This window comes from Mobula birostris, chromosome 14 (genome assembly GCF_030028105.1).
Source record: "Mobula birostris isolate sMobBir1 chromosome 14, sMobBir1.hap1, whole genome shotgun sequence".
Classification (NCBI taxonomy): domain Eukaryota; kingdom Metazoa; phylum Chordata; class Chondrichthyes; order Myliobatiformes; family Myliobatidae; genus Mobula; species Mobula birostris.
Genome location: NC_092383.1, coordinates 13602045 through 13625486, shown reverse-complemented (window position 1 = coordinate 13625486; position 23442 = coordinate 13602045). Strand labels below are relative to the sequence as shown.

The following is a 23442-nucleotide window of genomic DNA, read 5'->3' as shown; positions in this document are numbered from 1 at the left end:
GCCCCACAAAATTAAAATGGTTCTAAGAAAGAGATGGGGGAATAGGATTGTTGTGGGCTAAGTTGACCTGTTTACAGCGCCAGAGGGCAGTGGTGAATTTTGATCCTGAATGAGTTCACTGGCCCCCCCAATGTAGACTCTTAGACTTCTGCCTGGGTAGCTTTGCCGAGGCTGGAAGATGACTAATATAACGTTCATGTAAAGCAGAGAAGCTTACCAAATGGAAAATGGCTAGAAGGTTCTAAGAAAACGATCAGGAGGCTACAATAAAATTGTAAATTAAACAGGATTAGTAATTAGTTCCACTGTAAGAGGCAACGTTTAACCCATGATTACTTCTCTTTTATGTTTCAGGCCCTTGTTATCCTAACCCCTGTAAAAACGGTGGTCAGTGTGAATTAGTATCACGTAGAGGTGACGTCTTCAGTGAGTTCATCTGCAAGTGCCCCGCTGGCTTCCAAGGTGATTACTGTCAAACAAGTAAGTGGAGTTATCTACCTGGGGTTTTCTATTAGTGGAGAATATGTGGGCATTGAGGCTGTTAAACCAGGGACATGATATTGCCTATGGTACTAGTGATACACCATCAAGAGACTGAGAGTTCACATTTAACACTGAATTAAAAGCTGACTCTCTGAATTCCTCTCAAGAAATGAACACGTGATACCATAAGACAGTGACATTCAAAAGGCTTTTAAGTTGACTCTTGAATGTGCAGGGAATGGAAGGATATGGATCATGTGCAGGCAGAAGGAGTTAGCTGAATTTGGCATCGTGCTCAGCACCGACGGCGTGAGGCAAAAGGCCTGCTCCTGTGCGCTACTGTTTAACTTCTATATATTAACCACAAAGCAGTAACTTCACCTTGGGGTTTGGTCTTGGTTTTGGTGAGGGAGGAGATCACCTTTTGCTTATCAACACATGTGAGGAACATTCTGTCTAACTCTGCACAATCCAGTCCACTGAGGACAATGGGCATAAAGGCACATCAGAATCAGAATCAGCAGTACATAAAAAAAACTGAATTACAGTAAACATATATTAATTGGTTAAATTAAATAAGTAATGCAAAAATAAAAAGTAGTGAGATGGTGTTCATGGGTTCAATGCCCATTCAAAAATCAGTTGTCAGAGGGGAAGATGCTGTTCCTGAATCGTTGTGTGTGTGCCTTCAGGCTTCTGTACCTCCTTCCTGATGGTAGCAGTGAGAACAGGGCATGTCCTGGGTGGTGGGGGTCTTTAACGATGGGTGACGCCTTTCTGAGACACCGCTCCTTATGCACATACGGAAGTGTGGAAAAAGTCTGAGGCGCTCACTGTATATGTAGCTGGTGTGCCTAAGACTTTTCAGAGCCCTGTATTTGTCAACACAGTGTGCAGAGCAAGTCTGTAAATCTGGCAGGAGCAAAGGATGTTGGGACTGCCAAGGGTGGTGCACCGTGGGAGGGGTGTAGGACGGGTGGCAGAGAGGGTTTGCCAGGGTGGCGCGGGTACAGACACACACTCAGCCCTACATACTAGGCAAAGCCGTTTGATTAGAATTGTTTAATGCTCATCGTAGAATGTCTCTCTGGTGCTTCTTGCTCCCTTCCCCTCTTCCCAACAATGATTCCCCTCTCCCTGCCCCCTTCCTACTCTCAGTCCAAAATAGAGACCCATATCAGAATCTGGTTTATCATCACTCACATATGCCATATGAAATTTGTTCTCTTTTTTTGCAATAGCACTGTGCAATACATAAAATTACTACAGTACTCTGCAAAAGTTTTCGTCACCCTGGCTACATATATGTGCCTAAGGTGTTTGCACAGTAATGTTGGTAAATAACCTATTCGTTAAGAAGCATCACTATCTGGGACATGCCCTCCTCTCATTACTACCATTCTCAAGGAGGTACTGGAGCCTGAAGACTAACACTCAACATTTCAGGAAGAGCTTCTTCACCTCCGCCTGGTCCATGAACCCACAAACACTACTTCAGTATTTCTCTTTTGCACTATTACCTATTCATTGTAACTTCATAATAACTTTTCATGTCTTGCACTTTGATGCCACAAAACAAATTTTCATGATGTACAGTATGTCTGTGATAATAAACCCAATTCTCCTAATTCCACGTTTTTGTGCTTCTGATCAAAGAATTACTTTCCCCTACCCAGATTCCGATCTCATGATCTGTGAACCTCTTGTTAATTAGGTGCCACGTTTAATTCTGATGAACTCTTGCTAATTCAGAAGCTTGGGGGGATGGTAGCTAATGCTGGGAGGTCAGCTATGCCCTTTCTGATGTGAAGAAGTGGGGACTCAAATGTTGAGTTGAGGTAATTTTCCTCTAGGTGTTGGTGCGAGGGTCACGAGAGAACTCAAGTGCAGGAATCAGGAGACTTCGGTAATACAAATAAAAATTAAAGGTTTATTACAATAATTAACTAGAAAAACTGACAAGAGCTCGGCGAAACAATACTGAATCTTGATAAGCAGAAATTACTGATGATACACAGAAGAACTCAGTCTGAGTTTCACCTGACAAGGCACCACAATGACCCAACAGGGTGGGGTTGGCATGCTCCCCCCCCCCCCACCCCGGAATGCATCCGGGAGCACGTAGCAATTCTGGATATTGACATTACCGTGCTATTAAATGAATCCAAACTGAATACATGTGATAAAAGCAAAGAGTTTAACAATCCCCATGATCCCAAATGAGACATCTGCAAAGCATAGTGAAAAACCAGGGCTAGTGCAAAGACAAACAATTAGAAATAAAAAGAAAACAATCCAAGAACGACGCATACCCACGAAGTGAAATAAAGGGAAAAAAAATAGTCCACATACTAACTGACAAAAAAAAAACCATTTTTCTTTACAAACAATCCTTGATTGTGACAGTTGCTTGTTCTCTATATAGTCTTCTAATAATCCATTTGGAATAATTATGTACTTTTAAGGGAAAACAACTTGCGTTCTCTTTGATTAAGCTAATTATGGATCGTTTTGGGGAAGTGAATCATCTCTGCTACAGAAGGACATTGTTGAAACTTGGGCCGGTGAGAGTTGATCTTGACTGTAGAGCTAGATTAGAGTGATCAGTACATCTGCTGGCAGCTCCCATGATTACAGTGGCCAGCCAGCAAGGAAATTGCCAGAGGAGAAATTGTTATCACTTGAGGGTTGGATCTCTTCCCAGAAAAGCGTTGGGTGAACCAGACAGCTGAATCTTTTCATCAGGACATAAAAGGGGAGTTTGTTCTCACACCAAGCTTTCTAAAGTTGTCAGTTGTGTTACAGATGTTTCATGGTCAGACTGGCTATGCTGGAAATAGATCAATTCGTTCCATGTTAAATTAAGTAACATGGCATTATAATTCAGTGTTGGTAATGGCACCCTCAATCATGGGATTATTTTCCACGCAGCATCGTTTAAACTCTATAGTACTCTACTATCACTCCTGATTTCAGACGTGACATAAGGTGGCCATTGACCCACAGTGCCTTTGCTAGCTCTCAGATTAGAGTCAGAATTAAGGCAGTGAAGTAGTGAGGCGGTGTTCATGGGTTCAATGTCCATTTAGAAATCAGATAGCCGATGGGAAGAAGCTGTTCCTGAACTGTTGAATGTGTGCCTTCACACTTCGCTACCCAATTCCTGATGATAGCAATGAGAACAAAGCATGACCTGGGTGATGGGGGTCCTTAATGATGCACACTGCCTTTTTGAGTCATGGAAGATCTCCTGGATATTGTGGAAGCTAGTGCCCATGATGAAGTTGACTAAGTTTACAACTCTCTGCGGCTTACTTTGTTTCCAAGACTGATCCATTTATTTATCACAAGTGCATTGAAAAATCCAGTGAATACAATGCGTCATTTGTAGTAACAACAAATGCAATCTAAGGATGTGCTGAGGGCAGCCTGCAAGAGTTGCCACACATTCTGGTGCCAACATAGCATGTCTATGATTGTGTAGCCAAGTTCCCATCAAACTCAATATATAAGTTTGCTGATGACACAACAGTTGTAGGCCGTATCTCGGGTAATGATGAGTTTGAGTACAGAGAGGAATTTAAGAACCTGGTGGCATGGTGCAAAGACAATAACCTATCCCTCAATGTCAGCAAGACGAAGGAATTGGTTATTGACTTCAAAAGGAGTAGTGGACCGCACGACCCCATTTACATCAGTGGTGTGCAAGTGGAACAGCTCAAAAGCTTTAAGTTCCTTGGGGTGAATATCACAAATGACCTGACTTGGTCCAAACAAGCAGAGTCCACTGCCAAGAAGGCCCACCAGCGCCTTTACTTCCTGAGCAAGCTAAAGAGATTTGGCCTGTTCCCTAAAACCCTCACTAATTTTTATAGATGCACCGTAGAAAGCATTCTTCTAGGGTGCATCACAACCTGGTATGGAAGTTGTCCTGTCGAAGACCGGAAGAAGCTGCAGAAGATCATGAACACAGCGCAGCACATCACACAAACCAATCTTCTGTCGTTGGACTCACTTTACACCGCACGCTGTCGGAGCAGTGCTGCCAGGATAATCAAGGACACGACCCACCCAGCCAACACACTTTTCATCCCTCTTCCCTCCGGGAGAAGGCTCAGGAGCTTGAAGACTCGTACAGCCAGATTTGGGAACAGCTTCTTTCCAACTGTGATAAGACTGCTGAACGGATCCTGACCCGGATCTGGGCCGTACCCTCCAAATGTCCGGACCTACCTCTCGGTCTTTTTGCACTACCTTACTTTCCATTTTCTATTTTCTATTTATGATTTATAATTTAAATTTTTAATACTTACTATTGATTTGTACTCCAGGGAGTGGGAAGAGTAGAATCAAGTATCGCTGTGATGATTGTACGTTCTAGTATCAATTGTTTGGCGACAATAAAGTATTAAGTGTAAGTACATTGCTCAGCAGGACATCACTGAACACAGCAAATCAGATCAGAGTGTTCAACCAAAAAAAACAACTAAAAAAGCCCCTTTTCTCCCTCGCTCCCACCCACCCCTGCGCACAGACAGACTTCCAGCTCTGGGACAGGCCACCAGCCTCCACTCTCCAGATTGATGGATAGAGTGGGCAGCCAGAGACTTTTTAGCAGGACAGAAAAGGCCCTGGTGGTGATAGAGATAGATAAATTAGAGTAGAGATCCCAATCTTGAGTCCACAGTTAATGGTAGGGGTCAATGGCATAAAAAAGTTTACCCCTGCATTAGGGACATTTAAGAAACTCTTAGATAAGCGCAAGGATGATAGAAAAATGAAGGACTATGTGAGAAGGAAGTGTTAGATTGACCTTAGAGTAGATTTTAAAAAAGTGAGCACAACGCCCGAGGTTTATAATTCTTTTGGAATACTCCATTCAGTGGGATGTGGATGCTGAACCATTCCATTAAAATTTAGACTCATTATTACTGACATATGTCATTAAATTTGTTGTTTTGTGTCAAAAATACCATAAATTACAATAAGAACGTATATGAAAATGTGTAGTGCAAAAAGAAAGAAAAATAGCAAGGTAGTATTTGTGGGTTTGTGGTCCATTCAGAAATCTGATGGCGGAGTAGAAGGATCTGTTTCTAAACAGTTGACTGCACATCTCCAGGTTCCTGTACCTCATTGATGGTAGTAATGAGAAGAGGGAATGTCCTGGATGATGAGGGTCCTTCAAGCTGCCTTCTTGAGGCATCGCGATTTTAAGATGTCCTCAGTAGTGGGGAAGCTAGTGCCCATGATGGATCTGGCTGAGTTTACAACGTCCTGCAGCTTCTTCTGACCCTGTGCATTGTCGCCTCCATACCAGACAGTTCAGCAACCAGTCAGTATGCTCTCTCCACTGTATACCTCTAGATGGTTAAACGTCTTAATTCCCATTACCATTCCCATTCCGACATGTTGTCCATGGCCTCCTCTTGTGCCAAGATGAGGCCACCCTCCGGTGGAGGAGCAACACCTTATATTCCATCTGAGTAGCCTCCAATCTGATGGCATGAATATCAATTTTCAGTAAAACACTATCCAGTAAAACAATTCCCCCCCCCATACCCTTGCTATATTCCCCACTTTGACCTTTTACCTCTTCTCACATGTCTGTCACTTCCCCCCACACCAGGTCTTCTCCTTCCTTTTCTCTAATGGTCCACTCTTCTCTCCTATCAGATACCTTCTTCTCCAGCCCTTGACCTTTCCCACCCATTTGGCTTCACTTATCACCTTCCAGCTTACCCTCTTTCCCCCCTCCCCCCTCACCTTTGTATTCTGGCACCTTCCCTCTTCCTTTTCAGTCTTGAAGAGGGCTTTGGCACGAAACGTCGACTGTTTATTCATTCCCATAGATGCTGCCTCACCTGCAGAGTTCCTCCAAAGTATTTTGCTAGTCTTTAGTGACATGCAAAATCTCCTCAAACTTCATTGCAGACTGAGGTAAAACATTGGACCATGGGTGTGTTGTGGGTTATGAGAAGCTTAAAGGAAGATGAAACTGAGATAAACCTCAGACTGGCATGTACTTCCTGAATAGGGAGATCAGGGTCCAGGGGAAGCACGTTCTACTCCCACTCCTTAGCTATACATTCTCTAAGGATTCATGAGTTTTCTTTTGAATTCTTGAACATTTCAGCTGGCTACAGACTCTCAGTATTTAATACAGAATACACAGCCAACTGGCATTGATGGCAAATTAGGGAAAAATAACTTGTTGTCTGAGCATGGGGATTTATTTTGAAATCCAGCCCTGTGGTCTCCCTTCCACTGGCACTAAATTGGCAGTCTTACTGGATCCACAAGAAGGTTAGTACAGCAGATGGGAAAATATTTCCCTCGGGCAGCAGAGGACACTCTTGAGTTCGAAATTGAGTCAGCAAATGGGTTGTATGCAGAACTTCACAGTGCATGCAGTCCCTGCTGTGGCAGACACAGGAGTGCTTCAGGGTAAAACTGAGGCTTTATAAGACATTGGTCAGACCACATTTAGAGTATTGTGAGTAGTTTTGGACCTCTTGTCTAAGGTAGGATGTGCTGGCATTGGAGAGGGTCCAGAGTAGGTTCAAGTGAATGATCACAGGAATGAAAGGGTTAATGTACAAGCAATATTTGACAGCTTGGGGCCTGTACTTGCTGCAGTTTAGAAAAATGAGGGACAAATCTCATTAAAACCTATTTAATACTGAAAGACCTGGATAAAGTGAATGTGTAGAGGATGCTTCCTATAGTGGGGGAGTCTAGGGCCAGAGGGCACAGCCTTAGAATACAAGGATGTTGTTTTAGAACAGAGATGAGGAGGAATTTCTTTTGCCAGAGGGTGGTGTATCTGTGGAATTTATTGCTACAGACAGCTGCAGAGGCCAAGTTATTGATTATATTTAAAACAGAGTTTGATAGTCTCTTGATTAGTAAGGGTGGCAAATGTTGTGGGGAGAAGGCAGGAGAATGATGTTGAGAGGGATAATAAATCAGCCATGATGGAAGGGGGAGCAGACTCGATATGCTTTAGGCCTAATTATGCACCTACGTCTGTTGGTATGTCATTGAATGAATTTATTTCTGCATCTGTTGTGTGCTGTTCTAGACCTAAGAGTGGTCAATGGACCTGGTGTAGAAAAAACCTACCTCTATTCATCTGCTGCTGAAGATGTTCTGAAACACTTAGAACGTAGAATATAGCACAGTACAGGCCCTTCAGCCCATGATGTTGTGCTGATTTTTTTAACCCACTCTCTGGTAAATCTATGGCAGAATCCATCCTCAAGGTAGCACTTCATTAGACACCTGAAGGGTGTAGGAAGCGCCAGAGCCTAACGACAACTTGGATCCGTACCAAAGAGGCAGAAATGAGGACCCTGAACCTCACCCAGTGTATAATAGAGAAGATGGCTAAGGACAGATCGAGACGGAGGACCTTCATTGCTGCCCTAAATGCCAGTGGTGTAACAGGCATTTGAAGATGAAGATAAGTCTATCCCCTCCCTCCCCCATAGTCCTCCATTTTCCTTTCATCCACATGTCTACCTAAGAGACTCTTAAATGTTCCTAATATATCTGCCACTACTACCACCCTTGGTAGCATGTTCCACACACCTACCAATCTCTGTGTAAAAATAACCTCCCTCTGACATTACCCCTATACTTTGCTCCAATCACCTTAAAATTATGACCCCTTGTATTTTTATGATTTCCTGTCCTTCCTATAAAGAGGTAACCAAAACTGAACACAATACTCCGCAAGTGTGTTCTAACCAGAGTCTTGAAGAGCTGCAACATTATCTCACAGCTCTTGAACTCATTCCCTCGACTCTCATTGCCTTCTTAACCACATTATTAACTTGCGCGGAACTTTGAGGAATCTATGGATGTGGACCCCAAGATCTATTGTGCCTCCACACTGCTGGTATTTCTACCGTTAACCTTGTACTCTGCCTTCAAGTTCGACCTTCCAAAGTGTATCACTTCACGTTTCTCACAGTTGGAGGATGGAATTGCTCCTGTGTTCCACCTGAAAATGCCACTCCTTGGCATGGTCCTCCAGATCCATCCGGCAGGGACTTCCATGCAGAACACTTCATTTTTTGAGTACAGGTGAACAGTTACAGCAGCACATTTCACACCACCAAAAGAATGAAGTCTGTCATAAACCAGGCGGTCAAGATTGATTATTGTGCAGGTCATACGGGTTCCGATTCCTTTGCATCTTATTGTCTCTGACCATTTCTGAGTGATGTCTGGCAGCCAGAACATACTGAGGCTGGCTGTCTTTGAATCAGACTGCTCCTTTTCAAATTCTTAATTGATTTCCTAATTCGAGTGTTGCACTTTCAAAACTATCTGTGGTGAAGTTTGTTATACAGCACAGAAGCACACCCTTCGGCCCAGCTTGTTGATGCTGTCCAACTTGCCTATCTGTGCAAGTCCTGTTTGTCTGCATTTGTCCCATATCTCAATGAATGAATGAATAAATATCCCTCTGAACCTTTCCTATTCATGCCCCTATCCAAATTATGTTGTAATTGTACCTGCCTTTACCAGTTCCTTTGGCAGCTCGTTACTTACACGCACCACCCTCTCTCAGGAAAACCTACCCTTCAGATCTCCAGTCGATCCTTTTCCGCTTACTATCAACCTATTCCTGAGAGTTACAGGCAGCTAATGCAGTACACACACAACTGATTTTCTTTGCTTGTCTGAATGCTCCAGTCACTTTAAGATGAGGCACTCGAGTTTGATTGTATATCCCAGTGTTATCCTTTATAAGATTACAAACCAAGGAGCTTTGTTTGAAAGGGAATCTTGAATAGTTCCTACAGGAGAGGTTGTTAACCTGAAGTCCATGGACCCCTCTGCGGTCCGTGGATAGATTCTGGGAGGGCCGTGAACTTGGATGAAATTTAGCATTTACTTCAATTATGAATGTAGGCAACAAACCGCAGTAGTATTCGCCATACCAGTGACTTTGTCACCAATAGAGATCACAGGTATTTTCATATCACATATCATAAGTTAATTTTAACTTGTCTATATTTTTAATATATCATCTTGTTATTTGTATTTTTAAAGAAACACTGATATCACAATTTTAAAGAATATTTTGATAACTATTCCTGTGTAATTGGTTTCTTTTGTAATGCTATGTATTTAATTTTATATATTTAAATTTTTTTCTTAGAAGAGGTCGATGGCATTAAAAGATTAAGAACCTCTGCTCTATAGTTAATCTGTTAAGATGAGCTGTTGGATTAACACTCTCAAAATGCTGGAGGAATTTACCAGGTCAGACAGCATCTATGGAGGAAAATGAACATTCAACCTTTTGGTGCTGAAGCCCTGAGTTCCTCTACTATTTTGTGTGTTGACACAGATTTCCAGCATCTGATGTATCTCCTGTATTAAAGATTAGTTGCTGTATGCTTTCTCCCCCACCCCTCCCAGTATGACTAAACTTAGAATGATTGGACCCAATACCACATAACCGGTATGGTTGGGAAAAGTCACTGAAAAGTCCAAAAATCTGAAATAAAAGTAGAAAATGCTGGTAACGTTCAGCAGGTCGGGCAACATCCATGGAACGAAACACAGATTCAGATTTTCAGCTGTAGATTCTTCACTAGAACTTCAAAGAGAGGGAAGAACAACTGTTGAGTTTTCTCTTTCCAAATTATGACAAGGGGTCTTCAACCTGAATGTTTAACTCTGTTTCTCTTTCCTTTAACATCGCCTGCTACAGTTATCTTTATGCAGACCGTTCTAGTTGTCACGTGACCGGCAACAATGAATATAGAATTGAGTCAGGTTTTATAAAAAAAGCAAACAAACATTTATTAAACTCTGCTCAAAATTAGTAAAAAAAAATAAACAAACGAAAACCTTAACCGGAAGTAAACTGCTATGTGGCCATTTAACAAACCGCCAAATTCAGTACTAGTTCTTAAAGCGCTAAATGCGAACACAGTATTAAAGTGGTAAATTGGAACACAGTTCTTAGAATGGTAAATTTGGAAGTCCAAGAGATTTATACAGTCAATTAGGAGAGACTTTCCTGAAGTAAAGAATTCCTCGAAGACTCGACGTTACTGCCGATCCCAGCCGGAACCTGCCTTGTCCGCAGGATTCACGACGACGGAAATAAAACCGTTTAAAGGCACTGATCTTTTTCCTCTGTAGACTAGATACCGCACAACCTTTTCTGCTGCTTTTAGCAGAGGTTATCTCATGCAGATCACTCTTACTTGAACGAATACAATAATGGTCGATCCTCTCCAAAACCGTCAAATGACTCCTTCAGGTTCCCATCTTCACTCTCCAATACTACTGAAAAGGTACATCAACAAATCTGGCAGCTATTGGTGAAACTGCCGACCCAACACTTTTGTATCTTAGAATAGAAAGTCAAACTCCGTTTTAAAACTACACTGCGTCATGAGACTAATACGCAGCATTGTGGAGTATCTTACTGACGATTTAAACTGAAAACTAACCACCTCACCAGGGGTCTACCCTTATATACTTGGTGAGAACAGGTCATCTCGTGACCTCACATCGGCGGGAAAATTACATCATGCGACGTCCGCAAGACCATTACATCATCCTCATAAGACTGTCACAAGATATCCATGAAGTATGTGACACAGTAAAGTCAAAAATGTGGTTGCACCATATATTTGTCTCGGTTTAATATTTGGACTGGTTCCCAGACAGTGATAGATGAGAGAATTTCTTGATCTCACTAAATGTATACATCTTTTAGATGTCCTTTGACAATCAAATGAAAGATTTCCTATGTTTTGTTTAGCAATACTGCATGTAATAAAAATATGAAATTGAGTCAGATCGAGAAATTTGGCTGCTTTTTATTGCTGTAAGCTCTCTGTAAACCTCTGCAGTGGAGTTAAATAACAACCATTTCTTGGTTATAATTCATCATTCTGGAAATTTCTAGGACCATAAGACATAGGAGCAGAATTAAGCCATTCAGACCATCAAATCTGCTCCACCATTCGATCATGGCTGATCTCCCTTTCAATCTCATTGTTCTGCCTTCTTCTGTAACTTTTGACGTCTTCACTAATCAAGAATCTTATCAACCTCTGCTTTAAATATACTCAATGATTTGTCCTCGACAGCCATCTATGACAGTAAATTCCATGGGTACGCCATTCTCTGGCTAAACAAATTCCTTCTCACCTCTGTTCTAAAGGGACATCCTTGTATTCTGAGGCTGTGCACCCTGGTCCTAGACTTGCCCACTATAGGAAACATCCTCACCACCTCCACTCTATCTTGGCAGTTTAATACTTGGTAGGTTTCAACAATGTTTCTCTAATCAGGTTTGACAGGATGCAGGGTGATCAGTTAAATTGGCTGTGGTAGGTTGTCCACAATCTAGGAGGGAGTGGTAAAAAAAAATGGAAGGGGTTGTTGAGAATGTGAGAAGAATAAACTGGGAGCCGTGGAGGAAAAGTGTAAATGGATGTTTGATAGTCAGCAGGACACAATGGTTTCAATGGGCTGCTTCTGTGCCATTTGACTCCATGACAACTTGATAAAGATGGTGACTAGAGCTGTTTAGGTGCTCTTTACCCATGAGATATATATGTACTTTGAACTTTTGAGGTAACCCAGCCATTTAGTTTGCAGTCATTGACAAAGCTGAGGTGCAGGGGATGATAAACAGTTTTTGAGCCCAACTTGGTGATAATTTTTTTGGAAAGATTCCCTAGTGTGCCATGGTGACCTTGAGCAGAGACCATTATTAACCATTAAATTAGTAACAATAATTATGGTAATATATACAAAATGCTGGACGAACCAAGCAGACTGGGCAGCATCTGTAGGAAAGAGTAAACAGTTGATGTTTTGGGCTGAAAGCCTTCATCAGGACTGGAAGAAGAGATGAGAAATCAGAGTAAGAAGGTGGGGGGAGGGGAGGAAGAAGTACAAGGTGGTAGGTGATAGGTGAAACCAGGAGAGAGGAGTGAATTAAAGAGCTGGGAAGTCATTTGGTGAACGAGTTATAGGGCTGGGGAAGGGGGAATCTGATGGGAGAGGACAGAAAGCCATGGAAGAAAAAGGGGGAGGAGAACCAGAATTACGGACTTCTTAAGGAAAAAGTTGTGTTGTTTATTTATGTGTATTCCTTATTTACTATCAATAAAAGAATAACAGAAACAAATTGAAATAAAAGCATTTTAGGAAACGTTCAAAATTATTAATATTGATCTTTTAAAAAGGCAATTGAAAAATAACATGATTTCTAAATAGTGTTGTTATTATGACCATTTATAATTCAAATGCTGATGCATTCACCAGGTCTGCAAAGATTTGAAAACATATCATCCAACGTCCTCATGTTCTCACAACCATCTAGCTGGCACTCTGCCGGTGTGAGATGCTTCCTGTGAAGACACTTCACTGCTCTTGGGTTTAAAAAAAAATCATTTGCTGCATCATCTGGCAGTAAAGATAATCATTATGTATCTTTTTATTATGAATGGGGTTTATAGAATTGAGGGGTGGAAGTGCATGCCATGTGCTAACAAAATTTCTGTATCTGCCATCTTGGGCACGTGTGCCATAGCTTCGCCACCCCTGCTAGTGTTTCTCCAACACTCACCATCATTGTCATCCTTTTTGTTCAAGTCTAGCTCTGGCCATCAGCTTTTTATTTCTAGTGCTTTCCCTTGCATCTTTCTGTAACAGGATCAATGAAAGATCGGTCAAAGTGCAGAAGGCAACAAACTGTGCCAATGCAAATATAAATAAATAGCAATAAATAACAAGGACATGAGATAATGAAAAAAAGAGTCCTTAAAGCGAGATCTTTGGTTGTAGGAACATACTAATGACTGGGCAAGTGAGTGTAGTTTTCCCCTTTTATTCAAGAGCCTGTTGGTTGAGTGGTAGTAACTGTTCTTGAACCTGGTGGTGCAAGTTTATAAGACTATATGATATAGGAGCAGAATTAGGTTATTTGGCCCATTGAGTCTGCTTCACCATTTCATCATGGCTGATCCATTTTCCTCTCAGCCACAATCTCCTGCGTTCTCCCCATATCCCTTCATGCCCTGACCAGTCAAAAATCTTATCAACCTCTGCCTTAAATATACATAAAGACTTGGCCTCCACAGCTGCCTGTGGCAAAGAATTCCGCAGATTCACCATTCCCTGGCTAAATAAATTCCTCCTCATTTCTGTTCTAAAAGGATGCCCCTCTATTCTGAGGCTGTGTCCTCTGGTCTAAGACTCTCCTGCTACAGGAAACATTCTCTCCACATCTCTCTCAAGGCCTTTTGCCATTTGATAGATTTCATTGAGGTTATCCCTCATTCTTCTCAATTCTAGTGAATACGGGTCTAGAACCATCAAACGCTCTTCAAATGACAAGTCATTTAATCCTGCAATAATTTTTGTAAATCTCCCTTGAACCCTCTCCAGTTTCAGCACCTCCTTTCTAAGATACGTGGCCCAAACCTACTCATAATACTCCAAATGAGAGGCCTCACAAATGCTTCATAAAGTTTCACCATTACATCCTTTTATATTTTAGTCCTCTTGAAATGAATGCTAATGTCGTATTTGTCTTCCTCACCACTGACTCATCCTGCAAATTAACCTGTTTTCTGTATTGAGTGGCTTAGAGCACGTGTAAAGCACTCTCATTGACTGTAATCGCTCTTGAAGTTTTAAGTGTTTAGTAATTATTGTCATTTTTAAAAATTTCAATAAAGAATTGAATAATGGCGTTATAACGAATCAATGCTATGCGGGGTCTGAGTGTACAGTTTTCTGAAAGTGGCCATACAGGTCGACAGTGGTGAAGAAGGCATTTAGCATGTTGGCCTTCAGTCAGGGCATTGAGTTTGGGTGTAAGAACATTATGTTACAGTTGTACAAGTTGTTGGTGAGGCTGCACTTGGAGTATTCTGCACAGTTTTGGTCACTGGTCACTCTGGTGGTGAGAATGTAGAAGAGGTTTGAGGATGCTGCGTGGACTTGGAAGCCCTGAGTTATAGGAAGAGGTTGACCAGGCTGGAGGGCAGCAGAATGAGCGGTGGCCTCATAGAGGGTGAAGGGTATGCATAAGGTGGATAGTTATAGTCTTTCCCAGGGATTCCACTTAGAAAATAGTCAACCCTTTGAATTCTTCTACCAAAGTGCATGACCATACATTTCCCAAAACTGTATTCCATCTGCCATTTCTTTGCCCATTCTCCTAATCTATCTGAGTCTTTCTGTAGCCTCTCTACTTCCTGAAAATTACCGGCCCTCCACCTACGTTCATATCGTCTGCAACCTTTTCAACCTAGCCATCAATGCCATCATCCAAATCATTGACAAATAACGTAAAAAGAATCAGTCCAACACAGACCCCTGTGGAACACCACTAATCACCGGCAGCCAGCCAGAAAAGGCTCCCTTTATTCCCACTCTTCACTTCCTGCCAATCAGCCACTGCTTTATCCATGCTAGAATCTTTACTGTAATACCATGGACTCCTAGCTTGTTAAGCAGCCTCATGTGTGGCACTTTGTCAAAGGCCTTTTGAAGAACCAAGTACACAATATCAACTAATTCTTCTTTGTCTATCCTGCTTGTTACTTCTTCAAAGAATTTCAACAGATTTAAGTTTATCAGGCAAGGTGGGCACGTGGCCAAGTGGTTAAGGCATTCGACTAGCGATCTGAAGGTCATGAGTTCGAACCCCAGCCAAGGCAGCATGTTGTGTCCTTGAGCAAGGCACTTAATCACACAGTGCTCTGCAGCGACACTGGTATGGGTCCTAATTCCCTTCCCTTGGACAACATCGGTGTCGTGGAGACGGGAGACTTGCAGCATGGGCAACTGCTGGTCTTCCATACAAGCTTGCCTCAGTCTGCGCCCTGGAGAGTGAAGACTTTCCAGGCGCAGATCCATGGTCTCGCAAGACTAACGGATGCCTTTATCAGGCAAGACTCTCCCTTGAGGAAACCATGCTGATTATGGCCTGTTTTATCGTGTGCCTGCAAGTACCCTGACACTCCATCCTTACTTTTTTCTATAGCTGTTACCTGGCTTGCTGAGTTCCTTTAGCATTTTGTGTGTATTACTTTGATTTCCAGCATCTGCAGATTTTCGCTTGTTTGTGACACATTTTGCTATACGTTTGATGTACATGTGACAAATAAAGCTGATATTTTAAATATCACCCTGCCGGTTAGGAATTTCTGAGCCACTGAAAAGGGTGAAGAGACCTTAGCTTAACACCCTAGCCAAAGGATGATCTCTCTGATAATATAGCACACCCCCTGCACTGCCCAAACTGACAGCAGGGTCCTGGTGCTTAAAACCTGCCGTGATATTTGTGCTATTGAATAAAATCTGCCGACTGAACCATGATGTAGAGAGAATGTTTCCAGTAGTGGGGGTGTCTAGGACCAGGTGCATAGCCTCAGAATACAAGGATATCCCTTTCGAACAGGGATGAGGAGGAATTTCTTTAGCCAGAGGGTGGAGAATCTGTGGAATTCATTGCCACAGACGGCTGTGAAGGACAAGTCATTGCATGTACTGTATTTAAAGCAGAGGTTGGTAGGTTCTTGGTTAGTAAGGGCATCAAAGGTTACAGGGAGAATGCAGGAGAATAAGGTTGAGATGGAAAATAAATCAGCCGTGATTGAATGGTGGAGCATAGTCAATGGGTCTAAAAGTCTAATTCTGCTCCTATGTCCTGTGCTGTCTAGTATTGGCGTCCAACTTTCTCTAACTGGGGGCAACTTAGAGTTGCACAGAGGAAAGAAAACATCTTATAAAGGCAATTCTATTTGGAAAGTCGATGGAATATGATCAGAAGAATACGTGAACTGTTCCAGCCAGCATTCCTTGTGGTTTACATACTGCTGGAAGTGTTAGCTGCTGGCTAGATGTTGCTGGGATTGTGGAATGTTGCTGAAACAGGGCCTGGGACTTGCCGTTGCTGCAGGCATGTGCTTGTTATGGCGAGTCAACTGCCAGGCTGTTCACCCTATTCTTGGGCACGGTTAACACACACAAAATGCTGGAAGAACTCAGCAGGCCAGGTGGCATCTATAGAAAGGGGAAAAACAGTCGATTTTTCATCCGAGACCCTTGGGCCTGGTTTCAAAGGTGACAGCAGGCTACACATATGTGGAAGCAGACAGATCAAGAGAGAGAGAGAGAGAGAGAGACACACACACACACTCACACACTCTGAGGTGTGTACATGGACAATGGTACACTGTGCCATATTCAAAGTCTGTCGATAGTTTCCTCAGTTTGTTATATGATATAACTACAGTGGTCTTTCCACTTAAAGTGGAGGGTTTTCCAGAGACACAGTTGACAATGCCTTTCCAGGCTCTTCAAATGATATAAATAGTTTTCAGTGCCCCAAGCAAATTTACTCTCAGTGGCCATTTTATTAGGTACACCTGTACACCTGCTCATTAATGCAAATATCTTATCAGTCAAACATGTGGCAGCAACTCAATGCATAAAAGTATGCAGACATGGTCAAGAGGTTCTGTTGTTGTTCAGACCAAACATCAGAATGGGAAGGAAATGTGATCTAAGTGACATCGACCAAGGCATGATTGTTGGTGCCAGCTGGGGTGGTTTGAGAAGCTTAGAAACTGCTGATCTCATGGGATTTTCACATACAACTGTCTCTCGAGCAGGAGTTCCCAACCTTTTATGCCATGGAGCCTTACCATTAATGGAGAGATCCGAGGACCCCAGGTTGGGGACCCCTGCACTAAAGTTTACAGAAGATAGTGCAAAGAACAAAAAAAAATCCTGTGAACGGCAGGTAATGCCTTGTTAATAGGAGAGGGCAGAAGAGAATGGCCAGACTGGTTAAAGCTGACAGGAAGGCAACAGTAACTCAAGTAACCATGTGGTAGAATAGTGGTGTAGAATAGTGGTGTATTGAAGAGTATCTCTCAGCACGCAACACATCAAACTTTGAAGTGGGTGGACCACAGCAGCAGAAGACCACACCAGGTTCCGATCATCCAGTCACTTTATTAGGTACGCTCGTGCACAAAATAAAGTGCCCACTGAGTAGATATTCCCAGCCAGATATCCTGTAGCAGTCAACTCAAGCGCCATATGAAGAACACTGACATGAATGTCAACACCTGGGAGAAAGATGCTTTGGATGGAAGAAGTTGGCACTGCATTGTCAAGAAGTCAATCCCAGCTATCAAGGAGAAAAGACAGCAGAAATATGAAGCAGGTCATGAACGCAGACATTCGGTGCTAGACTAGTCAAATCACAAATGCAACTGATGTGGGAGACAGTGCCGATCCAATGCTGGTCTTGTGGCCCATAAACTTGCCTGCAGAGACTGAACTCTCAGCACAGTCAACATCGAAATCGACGGACAGCTGAAGAAGAAGATTCCCAGTCAGATATCCTGTAGCAGTCAGGTACTGCATGATTGGAACTCAATGAAGCCACACCTTATGAAAGCAAGCACAGATATTGTGAGCTGGAATGAAATGGCCTCCAATTCAGTTTAGTAGTGCCAAAGAAATATGAGAAATTTTGCAGCTACTGGAAATCCAGAGCAAAACACACAAAAAGCTGGAGAAGCTCTGCAGGTCTGGAAGCATCTATGGAAAAGAGTAAGTCATTGATGTTTCAGGCCAAGGTCCTTCTTCAGGACTTATGGCCCCAAAATGCTGACTTGCATCTCCACTGAAGGTACATCTCTGCCTGTACCTTCTACCTGATGGCAGTGGCGAGAAAAGAGCATGGCCTGGGTGGTGAGGATCTTTGATGATGGATGCTGCTTTCCTACGGCAACATTCCATGTAGATGTGCCCAATGGTTGGGAGGGTTTTACCTGTGATGTACTGGGCCAAATCCACTACCTTTCATAGGATTTTCCGCTCAAAGGCATTGGTGTTCCCATACCAGACGGTAATGCAGCCAGTCAACAGAGTTTCCAACACTCATATATAGAATTGCCAGGGTTTTCGATGACATGCCGAATCTCCACAGACTCCTGAGGAAGTAGAAGTGCTGTTGTGCTTTCTTCACAAGAATATTTATACGATGGGTCCAGGACAGGAACCCTGAGATAGTGACACCCAGGAATTTAAAGTTACTGACCCCCTCCACCTCTGATCCTTCAATGATTACTGGCTCATGGGCCTCTGGTTTCCCTCCCCTGCAGTCTTCAATCAGTTCCTTGGTCTGATTGACATTGAGTGAGAGGTTGTTGTTATTACACCACTCAGCCAAGTTTTCAATCTCCCTCCTGTATGCTGATTCATCACCCCCTTTGATATGGCCCACACCAGTGGTGTCATCAGCCAACTTGTGTATGGTGGTGGAGCTGTACTTAGCCACACAGTCAGAGGAGTGAGTGAGCAGAGCAGGGGCTAAGTACCCATCCCTGCGGTTTCTCCGTGCTGATGGAGATTGCGGAGGACATGTTTTTGTCAATCATCTAAAACATAAAACTAATTGGGAAAAAAAACATACAGCCAGAAATAATATGTGCACTCTAATTTCGTTCTTACTTTAGTGAGGTGCACTTATGATGTGGTGGTGTGATGACGTATGCCATTCACGTACTTTTACATATAACCTGTAATGAATTATGTAACCAATAAAGTATGATAAATCAAACATATTTACAATATTGTTCAAATATTAAATACAATAAATGGCAATTTAGTGAATAGGTGACTGCTAGGGTGGGTTAGCCATCCTGAAACAATACATTATAAAGATAGACTTTGTGATTTGCAAAATGCTTCTCTAATATGAGAAAAGGCATCATCAGCATTTTCAGAAGTACTCATTTGTAGGTACTGCAGGAAGAGAGAGAGATGGAAGGAGTAGAGTGCATTGCTGGAGACCACACATGCTGGGTGCAGCAAACCTGTCTCTTCAGACAATGGGCTGGGTAAATGTAACAAAACAAGGCACACTCTCAGAGTTTCATCTGGAGATCAAAGAAACTTTCAACAAAATAACTTATACTGAATCCCACCATTCTGTAATGAGCAGAATGTCTTTATTCCCTTTCAGGTCTGATAATTCTTTGATGAGTTGACCCTTTGCTCTTTTCAAACAGTAGGAACAATGGCTCTACTTTCAACCATGGAACATGCTCTTGCAAACTCCTTCCTCCTTGGCCTGAGGGAGGAATGTTATCTCTGTAACTAATCAGAAGTTATCTGCGGGGAGTTAATTGGTGCCTGCAGGATATTGATTGTGTTAAGTGGTGGAAATTGAGCGATAGGTAGCTAAGGTACCTTATTTACACTGCACATTGTGACAAGAGAAAGATGCCCTACCCAGCATTTGCTGTTAACAGATAGATGGCATTTGTTCTCCCTGTGGGTACCCAGAATTCTTAGCTGACCCAACGAGGACAGTAATATTTTCCATTCTCAACATCAAGGAGAATAAGGTTTCATGGAGATCAATGGTTGAGTTGTCTACTTGATGCTGACTGTGCACCTAAACAGTTCTCGGCCTCTCACACCACCATCTCATAAGACCATACGACATAGGAGCAGAATTAGGCCTTTCAGCCCATCGAGTCTGCTCCGTCATTTCATCATGGCTGATCCGAAATCCCACTCAGCCCCATACACCTCCCTTTTCATCATATCCTTTGATGCCCTGACCAATCAGGAAACTATCAACTTCTTGTTTGAATATACCCATGGACGTGGCCTCCTCTGAAGTCTGTAGCAGAGCATTCCACAGATTCAATACTCTCTGGCTAAAAAGTTCCTTCTTACCTCTGTTCTAAAAGGTTCCCCCTCAATTTTGAGGCTGTGCCCTCTAGTTCTGGATACCCCCTCCATAGGAAACATCCCCTCTAGTCCTTCCAACATTTGGTAGGTTTCAATGAGATCCCCCCTGTCTTAAGAGGCCTCACCATTATCTCCTTACTTTTATATTCTATTCCCCTTGAAATAAATGCCAACATTGCAATTGCCTTATTTACAATCATCTCAAACTGTATATTAATCTTCTGGGAGTCTTGCACGAGGACTTCTATGCCCCTTTCCCTTTGCACCTCTGATGTTTGAATTTAGATAATAGACTGCATTATTACTCCTTTTACCAAAATGCATTATCATACATTTCCCAGCACTGTATTCCATCTGCCACTTTTTTTACCCAGTCATCCAATTTGTCAAAGCTCTGGTGCAATCGCATTGCTTCCTCAGCACTACATATTCCTCCACCTATCTTCGTATCATCTGCAAACTTTGCCACAAAGCCATCAATTCCATTATTTACATCATTGACAAACAATGTGAAAAGTAGTGGTCCCAGTACTGAGCCCTGAGAAACACCACTAGTCACTGGCAGCGAACCAGAAAAGGCCCCCTTTATTCCTACTCACTGTCTCCTGCCTGTCAGCCATTCCTCTATCCATACCAGTATCTTTCCTGTAACTCCAAAGGATCTTATCTTGTTAAGCAGCCTTATATGTGGCACCTTATCAAATGCCTTCTGAAAATCCAAATAATAACATCCACTGCCTCTCCCTTCTCCACCCTGCTTGTTACTTCCTCAAAAAAACTCTTAACAATTTTGTCAGGCAAGATTTCCCTTCACAGAAACATGCTGACTGGCTTATCATTAGTCTCCAAGTATCCCAAAACCTCATCCTTAATAACGGATGCCAACACTTTCCCAACCACTGAGGTTAGGCTAAGTGGCCTATAATTTCCTTTCTATTGCCTTCCTTCCTTCTTAAAAAAATGGAGCGACATCTGCAATTTTCCAGTCCTCTGGGATCATGCCAGAATCAAGTGATTCTGGAAAGATCATGACCAATGCATCCGTTATCTCTTCAGCTACCTCCCTCAGGACTCTGGGATGTAGTCTGTCTGGTCCAGGTGACTTATTCACCTTAAGGCCTTTGAGTTTGCCTAGCACATTTTCCTTTGTAATAGCAAAAGCACTCACTCCTGCTCCTGACACTTACTGACCTCTTGCACACTGCTCATGTCTTCCACAGTGAAGACTGATGCAAAGTACTCATTAAGTTCATCTGCCATTTCTTTGTCCCCTGTTATTACCCACAATCTTGGGTCCTCGTGCTATGACTTCCTACTGATGTACAGATGACAGCATTCTAACATGCTGCCTTATTGTTAGTATGGAAGCTTCACTGGGGCTGACAGGAGGACACTGCCACAGGTAGTTAAAACTGCCCAATGCATCATTTGCACCAGCCTACCTGCCGTTAAGAACATATATACAGAAGGGTGCCGGAAATAGGCCAGAAATTTCAGGAAAGATGCCTTTCACCCTGTTCATGGACTATTTGACACACTCGGATCAGGGAGAAGGCTATGCAGCATCATGCAGCATCGTGCCTTGACTACTAGACTCAAAAGCAGTTACGTCCCCCAAGCTGTCAGGCTGATCAATACCTCCACCCATTAACCCACCCCACCACCACTTCTTCATCATTTCCTGTCAGAGTTCCCTTATGTACAGACACTCCTGTACCTAGCATCACTTAATGTATACTGTCTATGTATACAGGCTATTCTTACATATTTATGTTTGTGTTTTTTATTGAGTTTGTTATGCTGATTTTTTTCTTGTCATGTCAGATCTAGATTAACAATCATTCCATTCTTCTTTACACTTGTGCATTGAAGAATGACAATAAACAATTTTGAATCATGCCTGACTCTGGCCCAGTTTTGAGCAGTGGCCTTAGTGAATGGCTCACTTTTCATGCAGCTCTCAGTTCATAGGGCCATTAAGCAGTGCAGCACAGAAATGGAATCTTTGGCCCATGTAGTCTGTGCCCTACCGTAATTCTGCCTCATCTGATTGACCTGTACTGGGACTATAGCTCTCCATTCTCCTTCCATCCATTTAACTATCCAAACAATCACATTCACATCCACCACTTTGGAGGACAGCTCATTCCACGCTCACACCACCCTCTGAGTGAACAAGTTTCCCTTCAGTTTCCCCTTAAAAATTATACCTTTCCCTCTTAACCTATGACCTCTCATTCTAGTCTCACTGAAACATAGTGGAAAGAGTTTGCTTGCATTTACCCTATCAATGTCCCTTATAATTTTGTATACATCTATCATATCTCAATAGACAATAGGTGCAGGAGTAGGCCATTCAGCCCTTCGAGCCAGCACCACCATTCACCATCTCCCTCTCATTCTCCTAAGTACCAGGGAATAAAGCAGGGGTCGGCAACCTGTTTTTGCCTCTGTGGGCGGGATCGCGTATTAATGGGTCAGATAAATGCCACAAGAAAACTTGAAATATGGGAATTACCCATTTAAATATATCTAGTTATGTTTTGCCTCAAATTAATGAATAACGCATGCTAGAAAATCATTTGTGCTTAAGGTTGCGTACCCGTGGAATAAAGTGTAAACCTATTCAACCTCTCTCTCGAACTCAGATTCTTAGATTCTGGCAACATCCTTGTAGTTTTTTTCTGTACTCTTTCAATCAAATGGATATTTCTCCTTCAGGTAGAAATGTTCCAGATTTGGCCCCACTAACATCTTATACAGCTTCAATATAACATCCCAACTTCTATAATCAGTACTCTGGTTTATGAACAGCAATGTGCCAAAACCTCTCTTTATGACTGTATCTACCTGTGACACCATTTTCAAGGAATTTTGGATCTGCATTTGCAGATCCCTTTGTTCTACTGCACTCCTTAGTGCCCTACCTGTGTAAATCCTGTCCTTGTTTGCCCTCCCAAATTGCAACACCTCACACTTGCCTGCGTTAAATTCCATTAATTCCATTATTGTATCTGGCACTCCCAATGCGTCCTCTTCTACATTAGTGAGACCCATCGTAAATTGGGGGACTGCTTCATCGAGCACCTCCACTCTATCCACCAAAAGCAGAACATTTAAATTCTGATTCCCATTCCTGTTCTAACTGGCCTCCTCTTGTGCTACGATGAGGTC

The 23442-nt window shown here is 42.6% G+C and overlaps 1 protein-coding gene across 4 annotated transcripts in view; it reads left to right on the top strand.

Moving 5' to 3' along the window:
* The window catches only part of LOC140209706 (EGF-like repeat and discoidin I-like domain-containing protein 3), a 125408-nt gene that overhangs the window by 61661 nt on the left and 40305 nt on the right, over positions 1–23442 (top strand). For all 4 annotated transcript variants that reach the window (XM_072278113.1, XM_072278114.1, XM_072278115.1 and 1 more), the window contains one exon: positions 355–480. In XM_072278113.1, coding sequence (XP_072134214.1) covers positions 355–480 — 126 coding nt within the window. The remainder of the gene's footprint in view (positions 1–354; positions 481–23442) is intronic.